The sequence below is a fragment of the Anopheles stephensi genome, chromosome 3 (genome assembly GCF_013141755.1).
Source record: "Anopheles stephensi strain Indian chromosome 3, UCI_ANSTEP_V1.0, whole genome shotgun sequence".
Lineage (NCBI taxonomy): Eukaryota > Metazoa > Arthropoda > Insecta > Diptera > Culicidae > Anopheles > Anopheles stephensi.
Window position 1 is genome coordinate 45,945,153 of NC_050203.1, and position 24,695 is coordinate 45,969,847.

At 43.7% G+C, this 24,695-nt stretch overlaps 2 protein-coding genes across 8 annotated transcripts; one reads left to right on the forward strand and one right to left on the reverse strand.

Annotated features, from left to right (window-relative positions):
• Positions 1–783: 783 nt before the first annotated feature.
• On the forward strand, positions 784–11,898 carry LOC118511099 (protein yellow). The gene is made up of 3 exons (XM_036053815.1): positions 784–949; positions 4,174–5,093; positions 7,078–11,898. Exons 2-3 carry the CDS (start codon positions 4,793–4,795, stop codon positions 8,211–8,213), a joined length of 1,437 nt encoding a protein of 478 aa, XP_035909708.1. The 5' UTR covers positions 784–949; positions 4,174–4,792; the 3' UTR covers positions 8,214–11,898.
• Positions 9,123–24,162, reverse strand: LOC118511097 (BUB3-interacting and GLEBS motif-containing protein ZNF207). Of its 7 annotated transcripts, none has more exons than XM_036053809.1 (8): positions 23,737–24,162; positions 23,192–23,505; positions 22,325–23,133; positions 20,985–21,149; positions 20,486–20,633; positions 13,521–13,813; positions 13,300–13,437; positions 9,123–11,834 (listed from the first exon to the last, which is right to left on the reverse strand). In XM_036053809.1, exons 1-6 carry the CDS (start codon positions 23,775–23,777, stop codon positions 13,719–13,721), a joined length of 1,572 nt encoding a protein of 523 aa, XP_035909702.1. In that variant the 5' UTR covers positions 23,778–24,162; the 3' UTR covers positions 9,123–11,834; positions 13,300–13,437; positions 13,521–13,718. The 7 variants fall into 7 exon arrangements, with proteins under 7 accessions (XP_035909702.1, XP_035909704.1, XP_035909701.1 ...); XM_036053811.1 differs by adding an exon at positions 17,033–17,104 and having other exon boundaries at positions 9,123–13,437; XM_036053808.1 differs by having other exon boundaries at positions 9,123–10,343; positions 11,638–13,437; positions 23,737–24,123.
• Between the last annotated feature and the right edge of the window lie 533 nt (positions 24,163–24,695).

The window sequence follows — 24,695 nt, forward strand, 5'->3', positions numbered from 1 at the left end:
AACATTTAAATCCTTCTTGGAGTCGTATTCGTCATACAGTACAGCGATTAGTCTTAATATTTGCCAGCTCTCGCGTTGAATCAATTAATAACCACATTGCGTGGAATTTTGAAAAAACTAAAGGCAATTGGCTTGTAAACCAGCGACGGATTCGTATGGTGGTAATATTTCCTGCCCATCTCTTGAACTGCACGCACAACCAGTAGCTTTCCAGGGGCCAGCATTGTTTTGTAAACATTGGGATTTCTCTACGGCACGATATGCCGCGCTGTACGATGACCACACGTGGGTATGGACCCACCATGCTCAGGGTGACATATACATACATTCAAACTCATCAATGTACGCGTTCGCTCGTGCGTAAAGAGCGCTACGCACAGAATATGCTGGCACCGGTACTCACACCTGACTGCTGGACTGCCTGTCATTTAGCTGTGCCCGGGTTTCGCACACAACTTCAAATGATACAATGCTGGAATATGTTGAAAACAGCATGTTTTCCAACCCCGAACGTCACTGTGTGTCCTGGGGTGTGGGATCAAGCAGGCGAGAGCAGCAGATTCTGTCCGACAAAAACAAAAGCCTCCCAAATAGCATGACCAAGCGTGAGAACGATCGGCCAACTGTTTGGGCAAAGCGAGCGAGAGAGAGAGAGAGCAGCAAACATGCATATGTGTGTGCGATCGATCGTTCGAACCGTGGCGCTGACAAACGCGACGATCCGGTTTGCCTGGGGTTGCTTTTTCTCAATGGAGGAGATCCGCCACCGAATACTTTCCATTCCAGCGACGTCAATCGTTGTTTCGCAGTCGCCGAGAGCGGACCGCCACGTTTTCCGAACGCTGTTCATCTCACACGTGAATCTGAACGATCGTGATCGTATCGTGTGTGATCTGTGTGCTGCGTTAATTTGGTGCTGTGCGTGTTGTGATTCTACCTCCCGGTTGCAGTGAGTATTCCAGGTTCCCTTGTGGCAAACGATCGTACGATGCCTCGTACAACTCAACAGAATCGTTATTAAAGTTATCAAAAGTGAGCGCTATTCAAAGGACAGTTCAAACGATTTTTCATGCACACTGTGCACACATCTCTTTGCACGGGGCCAAGCGCTAAGACAAACGATTTGCATTCACAATTTAACCAAACAACCTCCCACTCCCGCCAGGAATGCGGAACATCGCTTTCCAAGTAAACGACACCAACAATGACCAGTGCCCAATGGTCCGCAGTTTTCAACGGCCGCCGTACCGTTATATTACGTGTGCCGTACCGGATGCCTGCTGCAGACTTTTTGGCGAACAAATAATAGTGCCCGCGCGCCACCGTCGACCGCGGAACCGCCGCGGACATTTTGGGGAGCAAATTCAACGGCTCCACGCTTGCGCGCCATGGAATGGATGAGCCTACCTCTAGCTTAAATGTGGGTCCATCTCTACTTCGGGAAGCATAGGAGGAAACAGTAATTTGCCTCCACACTGCCCGTAATAAGCCCGGGCCACTGACTGGCATCGTCGAAGTAGAAAGTGAAATTTCTCGTACATTATGATGCAGCCCGAGGGTGCGCGTTGGGGCTAAGTAGTGGCTAGCTGCAACTACCGGCACGGTCGTGATTTACACAATTGACCCTGCGACCCATGTGCGACAGCAGACAGCACATTGTAACGTACAGCGTTCGTCATCGTCAAAGCGTCGCTAATAAGCACCGTTGCATCAAACAAGCCCGAGTAGTCCCTTCATGGAGCGCTGATTTGCACCTTGTTGATACATTTGCCCCATCCCGCCAGGCTTGGGCTTCTGTGCCATCCCCAATTTTAAGAGGTGCGCTCGAGCACCGTCCGCTGGACACAAAAATGCTTGACCATCTTAGCCAAACGGTGGGGTGCAGCGTAAATTTCGTAGCTAATACTACTACCACCCATACATCTCTAAAAGGCCATCACTTCACATGCTGTCCCCACTCACCCCACAGCCCCCTCCCCTGCCCCGGTGCGACCTTCCCCTGGCGAGCGAAAAAACCTGTTTCTCCTGTTTGTCTAGATTTTGCCGCCATACAGCCACAGCAGCGACATGCCAGTCGTGGTGCTGATGTTTCTTGTTGTTTTTTTTACCCCCTTTTTCATTCCTTCACAAACATGGGGTTCTCTCTCTCTCTCTCTCGCTCTCTCTCTATCTCTCTCTGTTTGTGTGGCTGTCTAACACGGCGCGGATGCGTATCATATTGCGGGAGGATGTCCAGCTTAAGTCATCCTTTCTGCACTGCTCCGAAATTCATTCACTGCAGGAATGATCGTCTTCTTTCTAGCGTCTGGCTTTTAGGCCTTCTTCAAAATCCAAACCCCATCATCAAATCTGTCTAGACATTTTACTTCTGGAGATGATTCGCTCCCTCACTTCGCCACGTCCTTTACGGCGCTTCGTTCCCGGTGTCCTTGATGTGGCAATTTCTGCCACGCCACAGTCACTCCGACTATTCCATCTCATTCAGGCATTAAAATTGCGCTAACATGAAAGCTGAGATGCATGTAATTGGCTACAGGCCCTGAGATTTGTCCGGTGCATTATTTTTGCCAGCCCGTTTGCTTCGCGACCGTCTAGAAACGACCGAAATCTATTCCAAACAAAATGAACAAGCCGCGGAAAGTATGGCTGCAAAATTGCATGTGTTGGCTCACACAGCTCCACGCCAACAAACCCACTGAGGGGGGTGGTTCCCATTCACCTCGCACGAAACCAATCGCCTAGTTTCTTGGGTGGACGTGCCGTTTCGGAGAGATACGTTCGAACTGCAAGTCATCAATTCGAATATCGATCGCCTATACATCTAATCTAATGCCTTCGCTCGTCGAAGGCATCTACAAGGCATCGGATCCCCGGCCTCGTCGATTGCAGGATGGGAAAGGCTGTGGCTCGATTTCTGGTACATGATAATACGCGATAATCTAGGAGGGAAGTTAATTTATCATCAAATGTTCCCTCGCGGCAATCGATACTGTAATTGACAATACGAACGTTGCTCAAGTAGAGTGGAGGTGGTCTTGGGTGAGCTATGAGCTTTACGGCGAAGCAATAGATGCTCAAATTGGTATAAAACTAAGCATTTGGCATGGTATGATTGCCAGTTCTAGATCGAGGAGCTTCTTTTGTAGTATGACGAATGGCATACAAACGATGGAATGATTCACAATTTGGGGAATCCTTGAACGGGTAAACAAAAGCACCAAATGGTGAATTTCTCACATCTAGCTATGAGTCATGAAGCAGGTTTGATCGATATTACTATTATTATCAAAGTTCCCACTCGTTGAGAAGCAATCAGAAAATGAAAGTATTTCTTACAAATCCCCAAAAACGATTTTGCAGCAAGTAACCAAATATTCTTTCGCTGTTATAAGCCAAAGAGCAATGGAATATCGTCTACACAGTACAGGCTATATTCAACGCTCCAGCCAGAGCGCATGTCGGCGAAGTTAAAGAAGCACGTTTTCGCCTTCAACAGACATAATGCTACTGCTCAAGCATTCCAGCTGCGGTAAACCGGCACCGAAAATTCCATCATCGTGCCACGGACCACACCTTTGGCCACAGTCAACTCGTTTGAATTTAAATTTCGCATCATAAAACGAAGACTACGGTTGAAATGTGCTGCTGGACGTCGGAATGATCACCGACACTCGCACACAAAAAATGTCTCGGTGGATCTTCAAGGTGAAGCTGCAACCTAACCAACGAGAAAAAATGCAGTCCAAAAGCTATGCGAGCCTCCGCTCCAAGACATTATTGATTGTCAACCGCATACTTCAAAACGCGAATCCTAAGCAGCACGGCAAAGGTGCTTGAAATGCCTGCGTCATGGGTAAATGTTTGAGCGGGTTTTATATTTCTTCGAGCTATGACCAATAATATGCGACACGCACGTACACGAGCACGCCGTATACTAGCGAACAAATCAAAAAGCTCAACCGGCGGGAAACGACAGAGATCCGAGCTTGGACACCACCCGTCGATATAAAGGGGTGCGAAACCCTTGGAAAGGCACACCACACACACACACACACACTCACGACCGACTGACTGTGGGAAGGGAGCACGAAAAAGCAGTTCACCTTACTGCGCAAGTTCTTTTAATTTTTGGTCACTATCGTTTTCTTCTTGCTTCCTCTCACTATCATCCAGGTTGCAAGCCTGCCGGCGAGAAAGGTGGACGCGTCGTCCAAACGGACCCCGTGCACCCTCCCCTACTACTACGGCAGCAGGCGTACGCTGCCTTAGAGGAGCTTCCGAGGGCAACGTGCGAGCGGCCGAGAATGATAGACCGTGCGAGGCAGAGTGAAGAGGCCCGCGCGAACCGGTGCTTTGAGCAACTCTTGCCGGGATGCTGAAGGTTGGTGTACTCGCCGTGCGCTGTGTCTGAACGCGAGTGGTCGACGGAGTGGTTTGGTGCAGTTACATTAGTACAATAGTAGTGGCGGCTCGTGGCACCGCGAACGACACGCGGAGTCGGTAGAAGTGAGAAGTTGTTAGAGCGACACTACGACCGAAAGAGTTCTAAGTTGGCGTTAAATTGCTCGCGAACAGTTCGCTTCATTCTGTGTTACGATCGCCACCCGGTCGGTGGTGCTTGTTTATTGGTGCCCCCTGTTGTAGTGCTCGTCACATTCGTCGCTGACTCCAGTGTTTCGTGTCGTGCAGGATTAGTTGTGGCATAAATCAGTATCAATCGAGTGTTAGGAACGGTTTGGTTGTGATTCAAACTCATTTGTAGTGCCCATAAGTAGTGATCGCTAGTACTAAGATGATCGGAGGCAGCCGGACGCCACTGGCGTTGGCCATCACCGCCAGCTGCTACTGCATAATCGCCCTATTACCAGTGCATACATCGGCCAACGACAACTTACGGGTGGCGTATCAATGGAAAGAAATAGATTTCGAGTTTCCAAGTGCAGCTGAGCGACAGGAAGCGATCGCTTCGAAACGCTACGTCCCCGAAAACGTAATACCGGTCGGATTGGAGGTCTACAAGAAGCGACTCTTTTTGACACTGCCCCGATGGAAGGAAGGCATCCCTGCGTCCTTAGGCTACATCAATCTCAACGGTAGGTTTGTGTGCGTTTATGCATATGCACCCGAGAAACAATATGGTGTAATCTACTCAATGTCCACGACATTCAGCTTCGCTCTGCCCTCGTTCAGAGGACCGTCTGGCCACTGCATTTGAATCTGAATTGACAACATTCCATTGCAGCCGGCAACTATACCAGCACTGGGTGTGTGTGTGTTTGCGAGGCGTGGAGTTCAAGGATGATCGTGTTAGGTGCATTTGCCACTGCACTGACCAAGCCCTGACCACGGTCGTGAAATGAGGAAGCCAAATGAACCGACACGATTGGATTATCTTGCCATCGAATTCACACGCCTCTCAATACCAACCGAATGCACACGCGCCAACGAATTCATACATCCGCGTACCTTCACGCGCGCGTGCCTCTGTGTTTAGGGGGGGGTAGTACATATACAAGACCGCGAAGGTGCCTAGATTAAGGTCGACCCAAAGCTTTGGCGATGGAGGTTAGAGCCCCATTTTGCAGCAGTATTATGCGGTCACATTTAAAATACACACACACACACACACCGAGCTTGTCATTATTGTTCCCTGGTTCCCATTGTGCGCTACTGACTCGAGCCGAGTCCCACATCTCATTTTTGTCGATCTTGGTTAACGTGGCTACTAGCACTGGACCAGCGGAGTTGTAAATAATTATATGCGCATAACATTTTAATTCGAGTTGTCTGTTTTTGTCGGCTTTTTAATGTCATTACTACACAAAATCAACTCTAATGTGCAACATTCTCTATCGATTCTGTTTTTTACAACGAACGCGCGCATATTGGAAAGGATCGCGCCGAGCAACAATTGCAATACCAGAACTCGATTAATAAAACATGCAGCTGCGGCTCACACACGTTGCTAACACAAGCATCATTCCACACTTAGTCGGCATGTCCACTGCAACCCAACGGCAAAATAATTTTGCATAGTTTATAGATTGAGTGTCAAAGGGCGATGATTCACACACTTGTTCATCCCGAACCAGCATCAAAAAGATTGTGTGTTTTTGAATTAAAAACACAGCTACCAACTCACCATAAACCTATCATGAGTCATGGGAATTTTTGAACGCATCGCCGGCTCAGTGGGTTCCACCGGTTTAACATGTCTTGCCATGTTGTGGGATGGTGATTCGATCGTTGGATGCAGACTGGCTGTGACACGGTGCGACACCAGATAAACCTAATGCAGGCGGGCAAATTACGAATGCCGTTCCACCAAAGTCCACCGGCGGGGGGGGAGCGATTTGTTGGTTAACCTTGCAAACTGCAAATAAGCGATCATGTTTCTCGATCGATTAACAATCGTTCAAGTCTTTGGCCATGCACCGGTAGCCGACGCCTTTGCATCGTATTCACCCCATCAACAGCAATGGGTACAGCAGCAGCAACAGCAACAAAAAAAACGCATATCATGCTTCCAGTGAATGTTACCATTGTCTTATTGGTGTTCCAAGGCTGGGTTTTATGGAACAGCTCGTGGCAACGCCGAGGGTGTGGAACTAAATTTTAGCACGCTCAATTCATCGGCACCAACTGAACCCCGTGATGTTGAATGCTCTAGTTCGGGTGGAACTAGTTTTCCGCGGGAACTAGTTATACACGATCAATTTGTAAGGTTTTCGTTAATTTGTACATTATTTATATGCAAATTGGCTTCATGATGATCGGCTGTTTTTTGCCCGGCGATTATTAATAGTATTTTATTAGGCAGCTCCACAGCCGCAGTTGCATTGAGCCCTCTAGCCCTCTACCTATACCTCTATCTGTGACTTGAGCTCATAGCTGCAAAGGCAATCATACGTATTGGTGGGCATGCATGACGAGTCTGTTTATTTGGCTGTTATTGGCGGGACTGGCTGACGAGTATAAGGACTGGTTATTAGGCTACATGATACATGCATGTCAAACAGCGGCAAGCATGTTTTAATTGACTATCATACTAATATTTCGCTTCCATTTTGCTTTCAGAAACCACCACTCAATCGCCCCGTCTACATCCCTATCCTAGTTGGAGCGCTCACAAACGCACCAGCGGTGAGACGGAAGCCCCAGAGATCGTATCTCCCTTCAGGATACGAGCGGATCGGTGCGGACGCCTTTGGGTACTGGACACGGGCGTGGAGGAGCTGCTGGGCAACACTACCGTTACCAGCCCAACGTCACTGCTCGTGTACGATCTGCACAACGACAATCTGCTTCGACGGTACCAATTTCCCGCCGACCACCTGAAGGAGAACTCTTTCTACGCCAACATTGCGGTCGAAGATACCGATTGCGATGACACATTTGCGTACGCGGCCGATCTCGGTAGCCCGGGCCTGGTGGTTTACTCGTGGAAGCAGCAAGAATCCTGGCGGGTGAAGCATCACTTCTTTCATCCCGATCCGCTCGCCGGCAACTACAATATCACCGGCATTAACTTCCAGTGGGACGACGGCCTGTTCGGCATCGCGCTCAAGCCACAGTCGGACGGCTATGCCACACTGTATTTCCACCCGCTCAGCTCGCTGAACGAATTTTCCGTGTCAACCAAAGTGCTGCGCAACCAAACGTACGCTACCGACGCGAGCAACTTCCACGAGTTCAAGGTACTGGGATCGCGCGGCCCGAACGGTCAGGCCGGTGTTGCGTTCGTCGATCAGAAGACGGGCGTCATTTTTTACGCACTGCCCAACCTAAATGCCATCACGTGCTGGAAAACGTCCAACCGGGCGTACACCATCAAATCGCTCGGCCGGGTGTACATGAGCACGGTGGATATGGTGTTCCCCAACGATGTCAAGGTGGACGACGAAAGTAACCTCTGGGTGCTGTCGGACCGCCTGCATCAGTACATGTACGAGTCGCTCAATCGCAACGACGTCAACTTCCGTGTTCTAACGGCCACGGTGAAAGACGCGATACAAAACACGGCCTGCGATACGAACATTAAGCCGCTGCCGGACATCATCACCAACCTGGGCGACATTTTGCGACCCTCGACGAGCACCGTTGCACCGAAGGTTGGTTCTAGCGGTGCCGGCCACTTTACGACCAGCGGCGCGATGGCTCTGCTATCGATGACCGCTGTGCTGCTGGCATCGAACTACTGCCACAGGATATAGACGAGCGCAGTGTAGCACCCCGTAGCATTCCAGTGTTATTCTCTCTGGTTGCTGAGCAACCAGAATCAGGGATCCGTGTTAGATATTGCAGCGACGAAACGACGGTTGTGTACTTAATATTTCGTCCGTGTAGGAAATAGCCGTATAGTGCACACGTGTTACTTGTTTATCTTTGTGTGTTTTCAACCAGTATTGAATAGAACCAGGATGGAGCATCATGTTATTCCAAATGGACGATGAACAACGGTCCATTTAGGCACATTCGTATAATTTCTGCTTAATGTTTGCACTGCGACTATTACAGCTACTATACTACTGCATTTGCATTAACGAAAGCTATCCTATTCTACGGCTGTCCGCTTCCTTCTACGTCAACTCACAATTGACCATCACAGACACATTTCTTTCTATCCGGAGCCATTGCTGTTACACAGTTTTGTATTGTAGCGGTTGGAGCGCAGTTGTGTCATAATCGTTAATTATTAGTCAACGTACCAAAATAAATGTAAAGAAAAACAGCCTTTGTAAACGATGGTGTGTTCGTATCTACGTAATATCGCTGTCAGCCTAAATCGGATGAAAAAGGTAAGGTTTTACTGTTGGTCGTATGTCGCATGGAAAGGCATCGTTTGTCATCATTTGGGCGATAAGTTCAAGGGGCAGCACTTGATTTGGTGTTTCAACCGATACATTTATTTTATCATATTCCCTAACCACTTTGTTCAATCGTAGGTGACACGCTACGCCGATGAATAATTGTTGTATGAATAGATCTTTTATCGACTATCGAATACATGTAACAAATGAAAACATCATATAACATACGTTCTCTTGCCTAGCGTGGCACACAGGTGTGTGTGTGTGTGTATATATACCCTTATGCATAATCCATTACACATAACTGCTATATATACAACCTACATGCAGACGGCGATTGCAATCGAAAAAATGATAAATATACACACTAAAAACTTACGTCCGTAAATTGCTTCTCACACTAGTATTTGTTGCTTATCGTTCAATCGTTCTATCAGTGAGTTATGGTTCTACGATAACACTCGTGTACTGTACGCTCTCCCCCACTGTCAGCACTAAGTTACATTGCTTTTTCACCAACCATTCACCAACATTCTGTCACGGAGAAGGATATTGTGGCTAGTTTTCCCCCCGCGCGCAAAAAACCATCGAAAACATAATGCAAAACTCCCGATGTGAGTGTGTTGTAGTTGTAGTGAGATGCGTGCGTCAGAAACGGGCACCTGGTTCAGGTAAGTGCTACGGTTAGAGATGTTGTTTAAGCTATACATTACGTACTGCACACACACACAAAAAAACATTGACCCATAGCCGAATGCTGAGTGCATATTGTTAACGCGTATCATAATGAATCTTACGAGCTTACTTTCCGCTTATCATCATTGCATTTGTTCACTAACATTACACAACTAATGATAGCTTTGTACAGGTAAAGCATTGAGAAAATACAACCGAAACATTACAGCCCACAGTCTGATAGGTGAAATAAAATACTCAATGCTGATGCTTCTCAAGCTCGTAACAACCATTCCAATCCAGGGGAAAAACGAAAAACGAAGGGGAGGAAACAACACTGTCTTGTGTTAGGTGGCGAAACTAAACAAACTGAACTGGAGTTGTTAATCAAGCATGGAACACAGACCGGATGGTGTGTATTGGATGATGTCCTAGTGGTAAAAATTGGGGATGCGCAACAAGTTCATAGCAAACTCATACTTTTGCACCAGAAAAACTAAAAATGCCAAATAAAGTTGCAATGAGCATTCCTTCCTACACCGTGTGACCCATTCTACACGCTTCCCGGGTTTTCTTCGTTAAGCATATCAAAGCCACAAAACAAAACAAACCCAAATACCAAATATGACCACCACACACAAACAGACACGATCACCCGAAACGAAAGATAAACCAAAAGATTACCAACAGCTAAAAACATGTATACCGATGAAGATTGTAGGTAAAACTAATAAGAAAAAGAGTATGCTTACACGACTGCGTTTGAAAGTTTATCGATAAGCCCGATGGTGCTTTAACACACCGCACAAAACTTGCTTTTACAAAAAAAAAACCGTACCAACTGTCACTTATTACCCACTGAGAAAGGAAATAGAAAAAAGAGAAAAGGATAACAGATAAAGAGAAACACACACGAGATATGGATGGATGGAGAAAGGAGAGAGAGAGAGAGAGAGAGAAAAGAGAGAAAGGAAGAGTGTTAGACATATAGATCGATATAGACTACAGCTCAAACCCCCCTCTATAAAGGATAACAACAAAAAACCGTTGTATGTTGCAAATCTAGGATTGTAATCTCCAATTGCCGATCACGAACAGGGGATGGAAAGTCCAACAGTTCCACAAGATGCAGGTATTTGAGTGTATTAAACCGAAAGAAATCAGGTTGCAGGTTCTGCCAACAGTACTACATTATTTGTATGAAACAATTCAACAGGTTAAGTGTCCATAAACGCCTGACAAATGACGCAGACAGGGCGAGAACAGAGCAATGGAGGATGGCTTATGGAACGATAGAGAAGCGAAAAATTAAAATCTCAATCAACGAACAAATGTTACCAGCACTATTACAGCTATTGCATACAGGGTGAAAACATTTCAGTGTGTTCAGAAGTAACTCATCCATTAATCATCCTGCATTGCCAGAGCGCACATCTAGTGATTGAAAGAAGCTTTAGACTATAGAGGTTTAACTAGCATCATCGGAACGGAAAACAATACACCACACCTTACACCCTTACAACAACCAAACGTATCACACCACCTGCCCACCATTCCTTGTACTCCCACCAAAATACTGTATTTAATGCTAGGTAAACAGGATATAAGAGGAACTGTGAAATTGGAATGACAATTTCGCCTGCCTCGCGATGCTGACGAGTATCGCACACGGCAAGGGACTTTCCACTCAACAAAATTGATGTGACAAACGGTCAGATTTCGTTAGAAGATACTTATAAGGGAAGCTCCGACCAATGTCGCCGACCCTTGATGAGACTGGCGGGCGCACAGGCAGCCTACCGTTCAAAGGGTGGGAACGGAACAGTGCCCATCCAACATCAACTTTGTGATTGCTAAGAGTAGACGACCGTCGCCTTTTGGGACACACATCACTCTTAAGACAATCACCTGCACGATCACGGTAAGGTTGGTTTTTTTTTGGGGGGGGTTTTAATGGGGTTACAGAATAACATACAGACAGGAATAGGAGCACAAAAAGTAAACATAGTAAAGCTTCAACTAAACAGGATAACCAGGCCGAAAGGAACCCACCGACCCACCGAAACTGTTTTGCTAGTTACTAACATACGACACACACACACTCTCTCTATCTCCCTCTCTCGCTCCCCTTCCCTGATTCGGTTGTACGTACGGCTTTTTACGGCTCCAGATCGGTCTGCCGGCCGTGAAATGATGGTACTGCACCGTGATGGACGCATGGTACTGTAAATATGGAAGTAAACCTGGGAGGACTAAACGTGTTATAATCCACATCAGTATCAGTATCGCAATGCTCGCAGTTGTTTTGCTTTGTGGCAGTTCTCATACTTCACTGTGGCTTAGCCATTGCTGTATGGATGAAGGTAGTCCAAACAAAGGTAGATGAGATGAAATTAATGACTCGTTATCCAAACAAAAAAAAAAACATAAAAGAAGGGAAAGGATGTGGGGCAAGAAACCAGAAGCGCACAAAATAAATAAGCCATAATAAGGTTTCGATCGACCGTACTACAAATCACAACGTAATGTACATCCAAGAATAACACTATCCAGACAAAGTTCTACCGAATCACAAATAAAAAAAAAGTGCCATTGCCGAATCGCACATAAAATCAAAACTAAACCAATCGATAGGAATACGAAACGAATGCAACTTAATCCATCGCGTGTCGACGATAATCATGATGGTTCTTCCACCAGCAAGAATTCAATAAAACCGTTGTTGTTAGTTTAAGTGTACCTTTTCACCACCATTTTGAACGTATTAGGATGTAGGGATGTGGGTAGCAACACCATGCCCCCATATTATCAGGCACTACAGGCAACGTTATTGCTAGAGTGAATTCTAAGCGCACTACCACAAATCTATTCTAGTCCTGATTCAATGCAGCTAAGTATTATATATCGGTGTCGGTAGCTTGGGTGTCTTGGGTACATATATAAAGCCGACGGGAGTTGGTTAGTAGTTTTCTTTTTCTTTTTAAATCGTCCTTGGGTGTGCAAAAGGCTGGTAGGGTTAGGGTTAGTTTGAATACCAAAATTTAATTCTACACCAACAATAACAAACGATGATGCTAATTACCGCTATACGAATGCTGCGAATCAGCTGCCATGGCATTGTACTTCCCCTACGATGTAGTATTATGTACTAGTAATATGGTCGGGATTGCTGGTACGATTCAAATACCATTAATAAAAATTAATTCATTAAAAGGACAGTACGACCGACATCGGCTACACACGGAACGGAACGATTATCCCAAACACTGGAAAAGCATATCCTGCTATGTCTATGTCACCGCAACCAAACAATTCTGCATGATGCATGCTGTGTAAGATTTGCTTATCTGCTGTTTTCTGCGTTTTTTTTTTGTTTGTTTTGTTTTTTTTTTTGTTACGATAACGAGTACATTTACACAGCTAAATGAAACATTATGTTCCTTGACAATGCCATGCCAAAAAGAAAAGTACGTGTCTCAGCTCACAACTTGCTCTGCCCTTGGCCCTAAGCTGTCGGTGTTATTAGGTGCTCTACTTTGGTGTGTATTAAGTGTGTTCTTCAATGTAAACATCACATGATTGAGCATTGCAGCCAGTTGCCGTACATGTCGTTGTCCCGTATCCTTTTCTCCATTTTTGGGGTTTGCCTACATTTCTACACAACTGCAACTGCACCTTACCTTTCCGGTTTGGATATTGAAGGATTACTATAGAATTATTGCCTTAAAAGTTGTTCACACACGGAACAATGTGTGTGTGTGATCCTTGCCTTTATACAATGTATAGCTATAAAAATGAATTAAAAACCACATACCGCTGCTAATTTACTTGTTGCTGAAGACCTGGTCACTGTCACAACCAACATGGTTCATGTTCCTCCATATCATACACGGGTTTTCCGATTACTCCAAACCATTATCAAGTGTAAAATTATGTGGTAAGTTGTTGCATTCTGGAAAACATAAACAATTAAAACAACTATTAACTTTACATTGCCATCGAATGGATGGCTTCTCTTACTGAAGTCGTACTTACAAGCTTCTGATCCGCCAACATTATGGCGCCACATGGATGAAGCAGCAGGCTTGATCGTGATCACTCACACCTTACGGATAGATTATCGATAATGGAAGCCGGTGCAGTAATGGTGGTAAAGCAGCCGTATGTTACCGCCGTCATTAGCGGACGCTGTGGCGGAACTGAAACGTGGGCTAGCAGCGCTGGTTGAGTCAATCACCGGTATCGTGGCGGCATCATCGGTAGCATCGGTGCTCCGGGAAAAACTACACCCATGCCCGGCACGGTCGGAAGCTGTGTAATTAATCCACCTAATGCACGTAGAGAAAACAACGGGAAGAAGCAAATGCAAAACAGAACGCAGCGTGTATTAGAACTGGGTCATTGAGGTGCCGTGTGTTGTTTTGTTTTTTTTTTTTTGTTCCATTAAACGTAACACTAGATTATTTGAATTTTTGGGGATTTCATTCATTTGTATTTATTCCGAACCAAAACGACGCTGCTAATGGTGATGGTGATGATTGTGGGTTGTGATGGTAGTAGCAGTAGATAGCATAAGTATTAGTAGTAGCGATTATATTATCAATAGAGTAGCAGTAAGAAAAGTAAGTGAACAGAGTACAGTATTACGAAACTTAAATCATCCAAATCATAACTAGACTCAAAACAGCAACGAGAACGAGTGTATAGGTAGTAGGTAGTGATACAGAACATATAGATACGAATAACAATTTGTTGTTTTTGCTTATCTGCTCCAGTTGCTCTTGCTTAGCTCTGCCAGATTTGTATGTACTATCCAACCGCATGATTCGAGAAACACGAGACGATCTTGAGCGAAGTAAACACAGAACTGTACACTATAGGAGTGATGACGGACTTTGTGGTAGCTGTTCGTATGACTCATCGCTTAAATCAATCAATGTTCAACTACCCTACAAGTACGAAAGCAAAATTATTCACACCAAACTACAATGATGACACACACGCACACACACACACACACATAATTGTTTATGAGTATTCCGTTTACCGTTTGTTAGAAAAGGTGTGAAGAACAAGGATACTAAATTTGATAAACTTTTACAATAAAGTGTTCACTACATTTACAAACACACACGCAGACGCACACAGTCAACATAAATAGGGTGTATTAATTGGTTAAAGTTGAAGTACAAAAGAAAAAAAACTAAGGAAAGGACTTGATTCTGCAGATAATAAACTGTGCAGGAGACAAATGTTTAAATTAAATTCGGCTAGTGAGAAACAAGGAAAGGTACATATGTTAGTGTTAGTCCGCCAAAGATTGTTCGTTTGCTACGACGCGTGAGTGTACTACATATTTATTATAACAGCATATTAGCATAGAACGGTTCTAAGCATACGGAAGCTTCTAGGAAGAGAAAGAAAAACTAATGCCGAAACTAGCTAGCACACACTTAACACAAGTTTTTGGACAATAGAGGAAACCAAACCTAAGACACACGCACACACACACGCACGCGCACGCACACACACACGCACTAATGCACAACATACACACAATGTTACTGGCAGAAGGGGTAGTAGAATACACATTTAAGTGAGTTAGTAGTATTGTATAGGCTTATCTTAGACACGGGGAAGAGTGGTAACAGGTATGAGAAACTATCATCCATCCCTTTTTCTATATTTTATTTCATTTTTCATTTCTCGACTGTGTACTGCACTGGTGTCCTGTAAAAAGAAAAAGAGACAACAACAGGAGTCGGCACTGTGGATGACTTTTTTTTACCAACCCAACATTCGTTAGCCACCACCCATACATCCGATATGGTTCTCTCGAAAAATGGTTTGGAACAACATAATTTGTGTGTGTGTTTTTTTTGTCTTTTAACTGTTACAGATCATCCCATTTCCAATCAGGCGTACTCCAATCATCAACATCAGCCATATGACGGCGGTACACATTTACTAGTAGCAATGAATCAATAGCAAACCAGGATTACTGCATGCAAAACACGTTCGTAATTTCTAGTAACATCTAGTGTGAATTAGGAGCGAGAACAACACAAAAAAAGAAAAAAAACAACCACAAAACATTGCTACAAGTTTGAATGGAAGCAATTCGATTACGATCTTACACTTTGGTTAAGTTTTTTAACAACAGGCGCGTGTTAACGATCATCCTTCTGCTCGAATGGAGTCATTTCTACTTTGAACGGCGAATCGATCGACAGTCTTTTGATTCAAATTAATTTGGTAAATTAATTAACTTGCTTTCAGTCTAGAAGCTGTGTATATTGAGTATTCATATGTGCTCTCAAGGCTTATCAGCTTTATGTACTACACTCACACATGAAATGCGCGTCCCTCTTGAAGAAGAAATTAATATACGATCGAGCAATTGTTTGCTTGTTAAACATATGTATCAATAAAATCAATAGTTACGATTTTTTAGTGAAACGAATGTTGTTTGCTGTTTTTACATTTCGCACATGCATAGTGAGCGGTATGGGTGTTAGAGTATCGGACAACAACAAACGCAGACGCAGTAATGGTAGGATTTGATATTAATTATCAAAAGCATTATAATTGATAGAACACACACAAACACACACACAGAACGCATGGAATGGAGAGAATCTAGATCTAATAAAGTCTACGTAACCCGGTACAAAATTAACTATTAAAATAATCAGATAAAAAAGATACTCACCATGAAACAAAAACGAATAAAATGATAAAAAGCTTGAAGCAAATTAGGGCATTCAAACGAACGCCAATGAACATGTTTCGTTCAAACAATCGTTACAAAGCCATTTGAAAACCATTGGACTGTTACTCTCTTTTAAACGTTTTTTTAAATGTTTCAATAAATGTAAATCATGAAGAGAAATAAAATGCCAGCACAAAAACACATCGGTGCCACTCTATTGCATACTGTGAGCGTAATGCCGAACGAATTGAAACCAACTATAACAAATCTGGCTTTTCTAGCGTGTAAATTCAGACTTCAGATAGCTTCTTGCAGTAGAGCGCGTTTCGCGTTGAAACATTATCCACCCATTTTTAATATGATTAGTAAGAATACACTAGAGGTAGAGGACATACAGTTCCATCTTATTCATATTGAGGTATGAGGTTTTGAAGCAGTGCATAATCGATTGATCCTTACGGTTCCGAGCATTTGCACTGCAGGAAATGATCGGATTGCTTCAACGGAAAGAAGCAGCTGAAGCATGTGTACTGGCACTCGTTCGGCAAGCCTGCGCGCACAAAACTCATCTTAACGGGAGCATTAAAACTTGCATAAACACTTAAAATGCAAACACACACACACACACGCATGTAAGAAAACTAGCAATTATCAAACGCAAAATCAATCAATACATTCACACAAAAGTAGAAGGAAGTAGTGTGGGTTTGTTTCTGTTTTTTTTTTTTCTCTCCAAACAAGTGACACAATGATAATGATACATAGGCTAACATTAGTGTGAACAGAGTTAATATTACGGGCTAGATGCGTATAGGTATGTGCCTCGCTATTATACCTTGGGCGGACACAGTTTGCGCACGAGCAAGTCTCGAGTGCGTTGAACTCGAATTTGTGAGACGTCATTGCACTGTAGAAAATACGGGATACAATAAGATAGCAGAAGGAGATGACACCAATAAACACGGCATGAAATTGATTTTCAACGTTAGGACAAGTTACAGTAGAATTAGAGGTAGAAACGGTTGTTTTTGTTTTTTGTCACGAGGATCCAATTTTGAACGGCGACTTGTTACGGAACCCTCGCGCTGGTAGAATCGATGTTTCGGTAGCACGATACTACCAATACTACGATCAGTACAATAATAATAAGTGGGTTTGGGTTTGGTCGTTCGGTTTCGGCTAATTGGTGATGAAACTGAGTTTAGAGGTCAGAACTAGGTACGAAATCAGTTCGAAGCGTTCGACAAAAAGAAATCAAAACGAACGGAAATTTTTCAATGATTACATGCTACCTGTGAATAATTATAAGACCTTCAAAATGGTACTTCAAATGGATGAACAAAACCAAAGCTCTTACAAAGGTTGTGTGTATTGATACGATATCTCTGACACATACACTTAGAGAACAGCAATCCGCTAATTTAACTGCAGAAAATAATTCATTTAGCATACGCAGGCAACTTAAAGGTAAATCGTGTGCAATCATCTCATTTGCTTGCTGTTGGATTCTGTAGTGTAAAACACATTGTTTCAGGACGATTCTCTGTGCGTAGAGCAATTTGATAAAGGATCTTTCTTGTTTTTTTTTTCTTTTTCCTTTTTGGTTTTCGGGCATAGAAAAAATCGAATTTTTAATCATTATTCTTTCGGTACGGGGTAACTTGTGACTTTCAATTCCAAACAAGCCAGTAATAATAATTCGACCATTTTATTTGACATACAGCCAGGGTACTAAGCCTTACAATATCCTTCACGTCTGTCTGTTGTTTTACTTAACCTTTCGTAGCATAAATTTTGAAAATTTATACAGAAATCTGTGTTAAAAATGCAAAATCCGGTCCTAGTGATTACTCTTTTATTTTTGTAGTACGCCGATAGTAAAGCTAAGTGAGAACTGAAAATTCCTTTCATCATCATTTTTCCCTTTTAAGAAGGAAACACAGTTAATCCTCTCACAACGAGTTCAATCGGTTCCAGTGTTTCTATCTAAACAATTCATATGAAAAGTTTATACATCACATTCGCGCAGCAATAACGCTTACGCAGAGTGCTAATATTGCACAAAAAAAATGTTCAGGAGATTCATTACTCATACACGAAGAATATTCGAAACATAAAGGAAGGCTACAAACTTCGTGGGCTTGAAAAGTCCGGTTCCTATATAAATCCCGGCAGCTTTGCAAGCCTACGAAATTAGCTACTTCTCGACATTTTCTTGTACACACTTCTTATACTCAAAAACAATAAAGAAAGAACGTTACGCCATTATCTCATAACGTGCTTTCTGCCATTTATTCCAATTGTCTGCTCGTTGAAATGAATACATCCATGCCATGGAATACTCGTTAGGAGGGGATTGATTGTATATATTTCGAATAAGCACATTATTTAGTTTATATTTGGCAATGAGAAGAGACCCAAACAGCTATACCAATAATGTAAATCCGGAGCCATATATAAGATACAAATTACCACTACAACTGTGTTCAATAAAATAGCAGTAAAAACAAAGTTTAAAATAAAGTATCTTTCACTTTGGGTCCGTCATTTGATGCAGTCGACTTCCTTAACGAAGAGCTCATTATAGATTCAAATTCTGAAGGGAGATTTATATCAATCTTAAATCTGCTCCTTCGAACTTGAATTCTTCTTCTTCTTATTTCTTGAAACTACAAGCTCGGCCTACCATTTCTGGCTTTCTGTGACTTGATTTTACCCGTAACAAAGTAGTCAGCCCTGCATCCGGGGAGGCGATCTGAATGGGATTTGAACCCCGGTCCTGCCGTGTGAAGACCGGCGCCGTTGAACTGAATTGACTTGAATTCTATTTAGTGACAATTTAGCGAACAACATAAGACATACATTGATCAACAAAAAATGAAGTCATGTTTTTTAATGGATCGCTTATTCTTCTTCTTGGACCTCTTATAGATCATGCCTGCCATGTCTGGTTTTATAATACCGTATAATTGGACAGTCAGTCCTCTCTTTGGGGGAACGACCCAGATGGGATTTGGACCCTGCCGTGTGAAGACCAGCGGCCACTGATTACGCTGGCCGGCCACAGGTGGATCCAGCATAATCGTATGTACTTGGACGGCTCCCGGTAAAAGTGGCGACAGCAGCGCCGGACTTCACATGACAGGACCAGCAGGGCTCAAACCCCATCCGGACCGTACTCTCGAAGTGAGGGTAGTTGAACAAGTTTAGTAAGCCACAGATGGCACACATGACCTAAGAGGTCGTTATGCCAAGAGGAGCGAGAGAGAGAGAGAGAGAGAGAGAGAGAGAGAGAGAGATACTAGGCCGAAATAAGCGAATCCATAGAGTAAATGTAATCATTATTTCCTGGGCACATGAGCTTGCTTTATTTCTTTAAGCAAATGTTGAGTAGATGCCAAATCAATGTGCAGCTGTCATGAATCAATTTGGCCTAAATTAAATACTACGTGACAAAAATGGACACTATCGATGGAAAGTGATATTTGGTAAAAAAAAATAATAGGGCAAAACTAATCACAAAATAAATTTCGTTTCATTCAATCATGTACAGCATTTACTTTTTTTCGATACTCTTGATAAATAATAGTAAAAGCATGAGTTTATTAGAATAACCTGTGTTTTGTGTTTGAAGCAGTTGTTTCGCAATGCATTACCACCACGGACATTCTTACCACTATTTGTATTGAACACAATTGTATATGATTGTAAAATAACGTTTCCTGATCATTTTCGTCGGATAATCGTGCAATGGCGCTATAACCACGTTTGTGTTTTACAGTACAAAACCCAGCACAAGTTATTATAAACTGAGAGTATGTGTCATTCTAGTTTGTTTATCGTTTGACTTAAGCTGTATAAGGTAAAATTGCATTATGTATATATATACGTCAAATTTATATAAGAGCCCAGATTCGAACACGATTGCTTAAAGAAACTGAGTGTGTGGGCATCGCTCTGGATGTTTTCACTTGTGTGTGTCTTGTGTTTCATTCCATATTAGTGAGTGTTTTGTTTTGACGACTGTAATTTATACACAACTATCATTCTATCCGCATGTGTGCTTCATTCATCTACCTAACGAATAAAGTATATCATATTCGTTGCGCTTGGATTATTTTATTGGCATTTTGTTTTTTTTTTTTTTGCTCCACATCTTGGCCCACGTCGGGGCACAATCTGTAGCCATAAAATCTGTCCATAGAAACCATAGCACAGCGTGCTGAAACATATACTGTGCCACTAGGTTTGGGTAATGATCACTTTCGATAGTATTGATTGTACCTACCTGGACCAAGACCCATTTGGGGGGGACCAGGACGAAGCATGTTGCCACCTAAGAGCGCCAAGTTACCACTTCCCGGGGGGCCTAGCGCCAGTCCTTGGCGCATCATTGGTGGCATTAGCGGGACGGGACCTCCGAGCGATACTGGAACCTGGAAAACGATTGGATGGACAAAAAAAAACGGATTCAATTAGGTGATTAACACTTTTCGCGGATTATCTACAGATTTTAACTTAATCTAATAATTGAACATACATTCATACTTAGCTGCAAGCTCCCTAACGGATCCCAGTACCGATAGTATTTATCTCACACCCAAAACAAACAAACACACACTCACACACATACATACAAACCGCATTCTACATCATTCAAATAGTACAGTACAAACCCGCAGTCCGTGTTATTGCAACTGTTCAGGCACTCATTTAGTTTTACAAACGCAAGTGTATATCTACCAGCTCTGCTAATACTCTACTTCTACATTCACTATTAAACTGACCATTCCGATTGGCATTCCAGGTCTGCTGGCAGCAGCTGCAGCAGCATTCGCCGCAGCCGCGTTTGCTGCCTGAAATCGTTGAATCATTGCTGCACGATTCAACTCCTCGATCTGTTTGTGGTGGTTGGCCGCGGCGGCATGAGCATGCGCTATCACAGCAGCTTGCTGAAAGGCGCATAGAAAAGAAGGGAAGACACAATTCCCGAATGAGTTCCATTTACGGTACACTAAGACAGGTCGGTAAAGTTGAAGATGGGATCATTGGAAAAATATGGGAAAACAAATGAGAACGAAAGTAGAACAAGGTCAATGGAAGGGGAAACTACCATTGTACTGCATGTGACTCTGTAGGAAAATCATACATTGGGATGCTTATGTTTATGTACGAGAAGGAACTGAGTACATTTCTTTTGGTCGAGATTCTTCTTTTCTGCAGCATGTGTAACGGCAGCGCAATTTGCTAATGGAATAATCTATATCTAACCGTTCAATTGCATGTTATTCCTGAACAATTACCACGATTGTAGCTCAATTGAAATCAACAGCATCCGCTGAAACATCCGCCAAACAGAATGGTCTAAAAATTGTATCAAACAGTGTAGCGTCCTCCGACGCTGCTTCAAATGTTGTATGACATTTCAATACAACAATCTTTGCGTGTGCTTCAATTGTCCCTAAAAAAGTTTTTAAATTTCCAATTTTTGAACAAGAAATCTTTCAAGGAAAAGTGAAAAATTGATTAAAAAATTCAAACACCAATCAAACTGTGCAACGGTACTAAGAATATAGATGAAAATAGAAGCAAACAGGTTAATAATACCCGCACACCCATGCATGCATGTCTGTGTATTACAAAAAACCCGTACAGACTTTGTCAAGTAATAGCAATACTACGTTCTTCGTTGGGAACCGATACAAGACACGAAACAAACCAAAAATTACCAACAGTAAAACCAACGCGCAAAGCGAACTAAACAAACACAACAACGCATGGAAATACCACAATCTGTAGGTTTAAACCGTGTGTCGAAGGACCCGATTAGTAATACCAAGTACGACATTGGAAGAAACGCAGATAGTACGACATCCAATTCTGCAACTGTCTATATGGAAATGATTAGCGCAAACACTTTTAAAACAACCGTGTCCAGTAAATTAATGCTACCAAATTCAACATTGACTACACATCACATCTGCTGCTGTTGCTGCGGAAACCGGCGCCTGCTCCACACGCACCAAATCTCAACGAAAAGCTACTCAGTATAAAGTAAGGATAGGGAAATGTGGCATAGAAGGATTCTGGATAGATGTGTAAAGAGATGGAAATGGTGAGCACTTACCTCCTGCGGCGACATCATCCGATTGTCTTTCATAACGGCGGTCGTTTGCGTGTTGGAAACGATCGAGGCGGTTCCTGCGGCAGATGAAAACGGCGACAGCTGCTGAAGCTGTGCTTGCTGTTGCTGCTGTTGCTGCTGTTGCTGCTGCTGCTGCTGCTGTTGCTGTTGTTGTTGTTGCTGTTGCTGCTGGTGTTGCTGCTGTTGGTGCTGCTGGTGTTGTTTTAGTTGTGCCTGAGCTTGAGCCTGTGCCTGTAGCTGTTGTTGAGCTGCCGCCACTGCAGCCGCCACCTGCGCCTGTTGCTTTTCCTGCTGCTTTTGCTGCAACATTTGTTGGGTGGCTTGCTGTATTTGCTTCTGATACTGAGGCATCCGTGCACGGATCTCTTCCAAGCTCAGATCCTCCGGCGGGTGTATAATCTTGGAGGTGGCGGTGCCCGAGTTCGGTAGCACCGTGGCGGATCCGCCCTTGGAAGCGTCGCCACCACCCAGTCCGTTATTGCTGTTATTGCTGGCTGCCGCAGCTGAGATAGCACTGTTTGTTGTTGGCGGGGCACTTATCGTGGCGGAACTGTACGCCGGGAAGGTCGGCTTGGAGGTGGTGGGTACGGTAGCGGCACTTGCAGCAGCAGCCGCTGGAAAAAGCGGCCGGGGAGCGGTGGCCATCATCGTCGGCATCATTTGCATCCCTGGCGGGACCATGTACGGGTTCATGCCTCCCATCGCGCTCATCATAGGATTGATGCCGTACGCCGCCTGCAGATGGGGTGGCATCATGTTCTGTATCTGCATCATTCCCTGCGGTACGGAGGCTGCGAAAAATGAGACCATTTTAGTGTGCTCCTAGCAAAACATGATCGGCCAAGCTACCTTCCGGTTGTTTCATTTTCTTGTGCGCTGGTTCCTCCTCTTCCGACTCGGACCGGTTGCCGTTCTTCTGCTTTTCGTGATCGCGGATATCCTCCGGAGGTATGCCCTCCATGCCGTAAATCTCGATCACTATGTTCGACCGGTTGGGAAGCGAATTGGGAACCTTGTCGATCGATTCCTTGTGCACCTGCATACAGTGTATCGAGAGCCCGGGACCCGTGTAAAGCTTTTTGTGACAAATGTGGCATTTGAAATGCTTCGCCTTCTGGTGTTGCACCAGAATCTTTTCATCGTCGAATTCTCTGTTGCAGTACCTGTGTAGGTAGAAGGGTGAAAGGCGCCCTCGGGCGCAAGGAAGCGCTAAGGAAAACGCATTGTTATGTAATAAAAAAAACAGGAAGCAATTTGCGATACCGAACATCGCGGCACATATTTAGACCATTCGCATGACACTGTTGTGGGGCGCACTCCGTCCAGTGATGCTGTCAGTCTGATGCCAACGATAGCCGGATGCAGCGAAATGTAAATATTTTATAAAAGGATACCAGCACCACGGCTTTGACGCCTTCTTCTTCTTGCGACCCATATCGGCAGTGAATGTGTTGTACTACGGAGCTATCTGTTGTAAACCGGACAAAATTAGCTTTGAGCCACACGCTTAACTTTTCAGCTTTTAATCGGTCCCCTTCGGCTCTTCTGACGTCGCCGTAGCCCGTCTATTGCTTGTTCAGATGGCACGCTCTATTGTACCGTGCGGCACAAACCAACACAACTTTCACATAAAATCTACAACTCGTGAAGAGCTCGTGTATAAATAAAGTAATTATCACAAATTCAGCGCTGATGGAGCAGCTAATTGCAGCAATTTTTAACTTTTCACGGAGCGCTTGCAAATTTTTCACTGTCACGAAATATCGACTGACGAGAAAGGTGGATAGGCGAACGGCTCTCACCAATACACGCACACTGTTGACAGCAGCTACCAAACCGTTTGTAATCTAGAAGGTTGGACCATATCGCGAGCTTCGTTAAAGTTTGAAAGCTGCCACAAATGATTTCATCTTTGCAAATAATTTGGCCAGATTTTTAATAATATTACATCATTTTTAGGAACTAGTGCAGTTTTTCTTATCTTTGGTTTTATAATCTACGTAAAGTCATTCCAATCAAATAATTTATATTTGTGTTGCTGATTCCTTCGTTAAAAATCATGCTTTCGTCCAGATTTTACTGTCATACGTATGACAGTACTTCTCACTAGTGAAAATTATACATGAACTACGAATTCAGTTTCATTTCAAATTTATAAAAATTACCGTTACGTTGGAAATATTGAAATATCTCATGTGAATACTTTGTACCTCACTTTCTTCTAATGCAATACAATCATTTTCGGGCGGCGAGTGCTAAGGACTATCTTTGGCGGTATGTTCGAGCAGGGCGTGTGGAGAAGGAAAATGAATTACGAGCTAGCAGAGCTGTTTGGCGGTGATCGGATGCAGCC

Coding starts and splice junctions, on each gene's coding strand:
- LOC118511099 (XM_036053815.1), top strand. CDS start 4,793: ATGATCGGAGGCAGCCGGACGCCACTGGCGTTGGCCATCACCGCCAGC. Junction 5,094..7,077: donor AGGCTACATCAATCTCAACG/GTAGGTTTGTGT, acceptor TTTTGCTTTCAG/AAACCACCACTCAATCGCCC.
- LOC118511097 (XM_036053809.1), bottom strand. CDS start 23,777: ATGGGTCGCAAGAAGAAGAAGGCGTCAAAGCCGTGGTGCTG. Junction 23,506..23,736: donor GCGTCAAAGCCGTGGTGCTG/GTATCCTTTTAT, acceptor CTACCTACACAG/GTACTGCAACAGAGAATTCG. Junction 13,814..20,485: donor CCAAATGGGTCTTGGTCCAG/GTAGGTACAATC, acceptor TACGTGCATTAG/GTGGATTAATTACACAGCTT.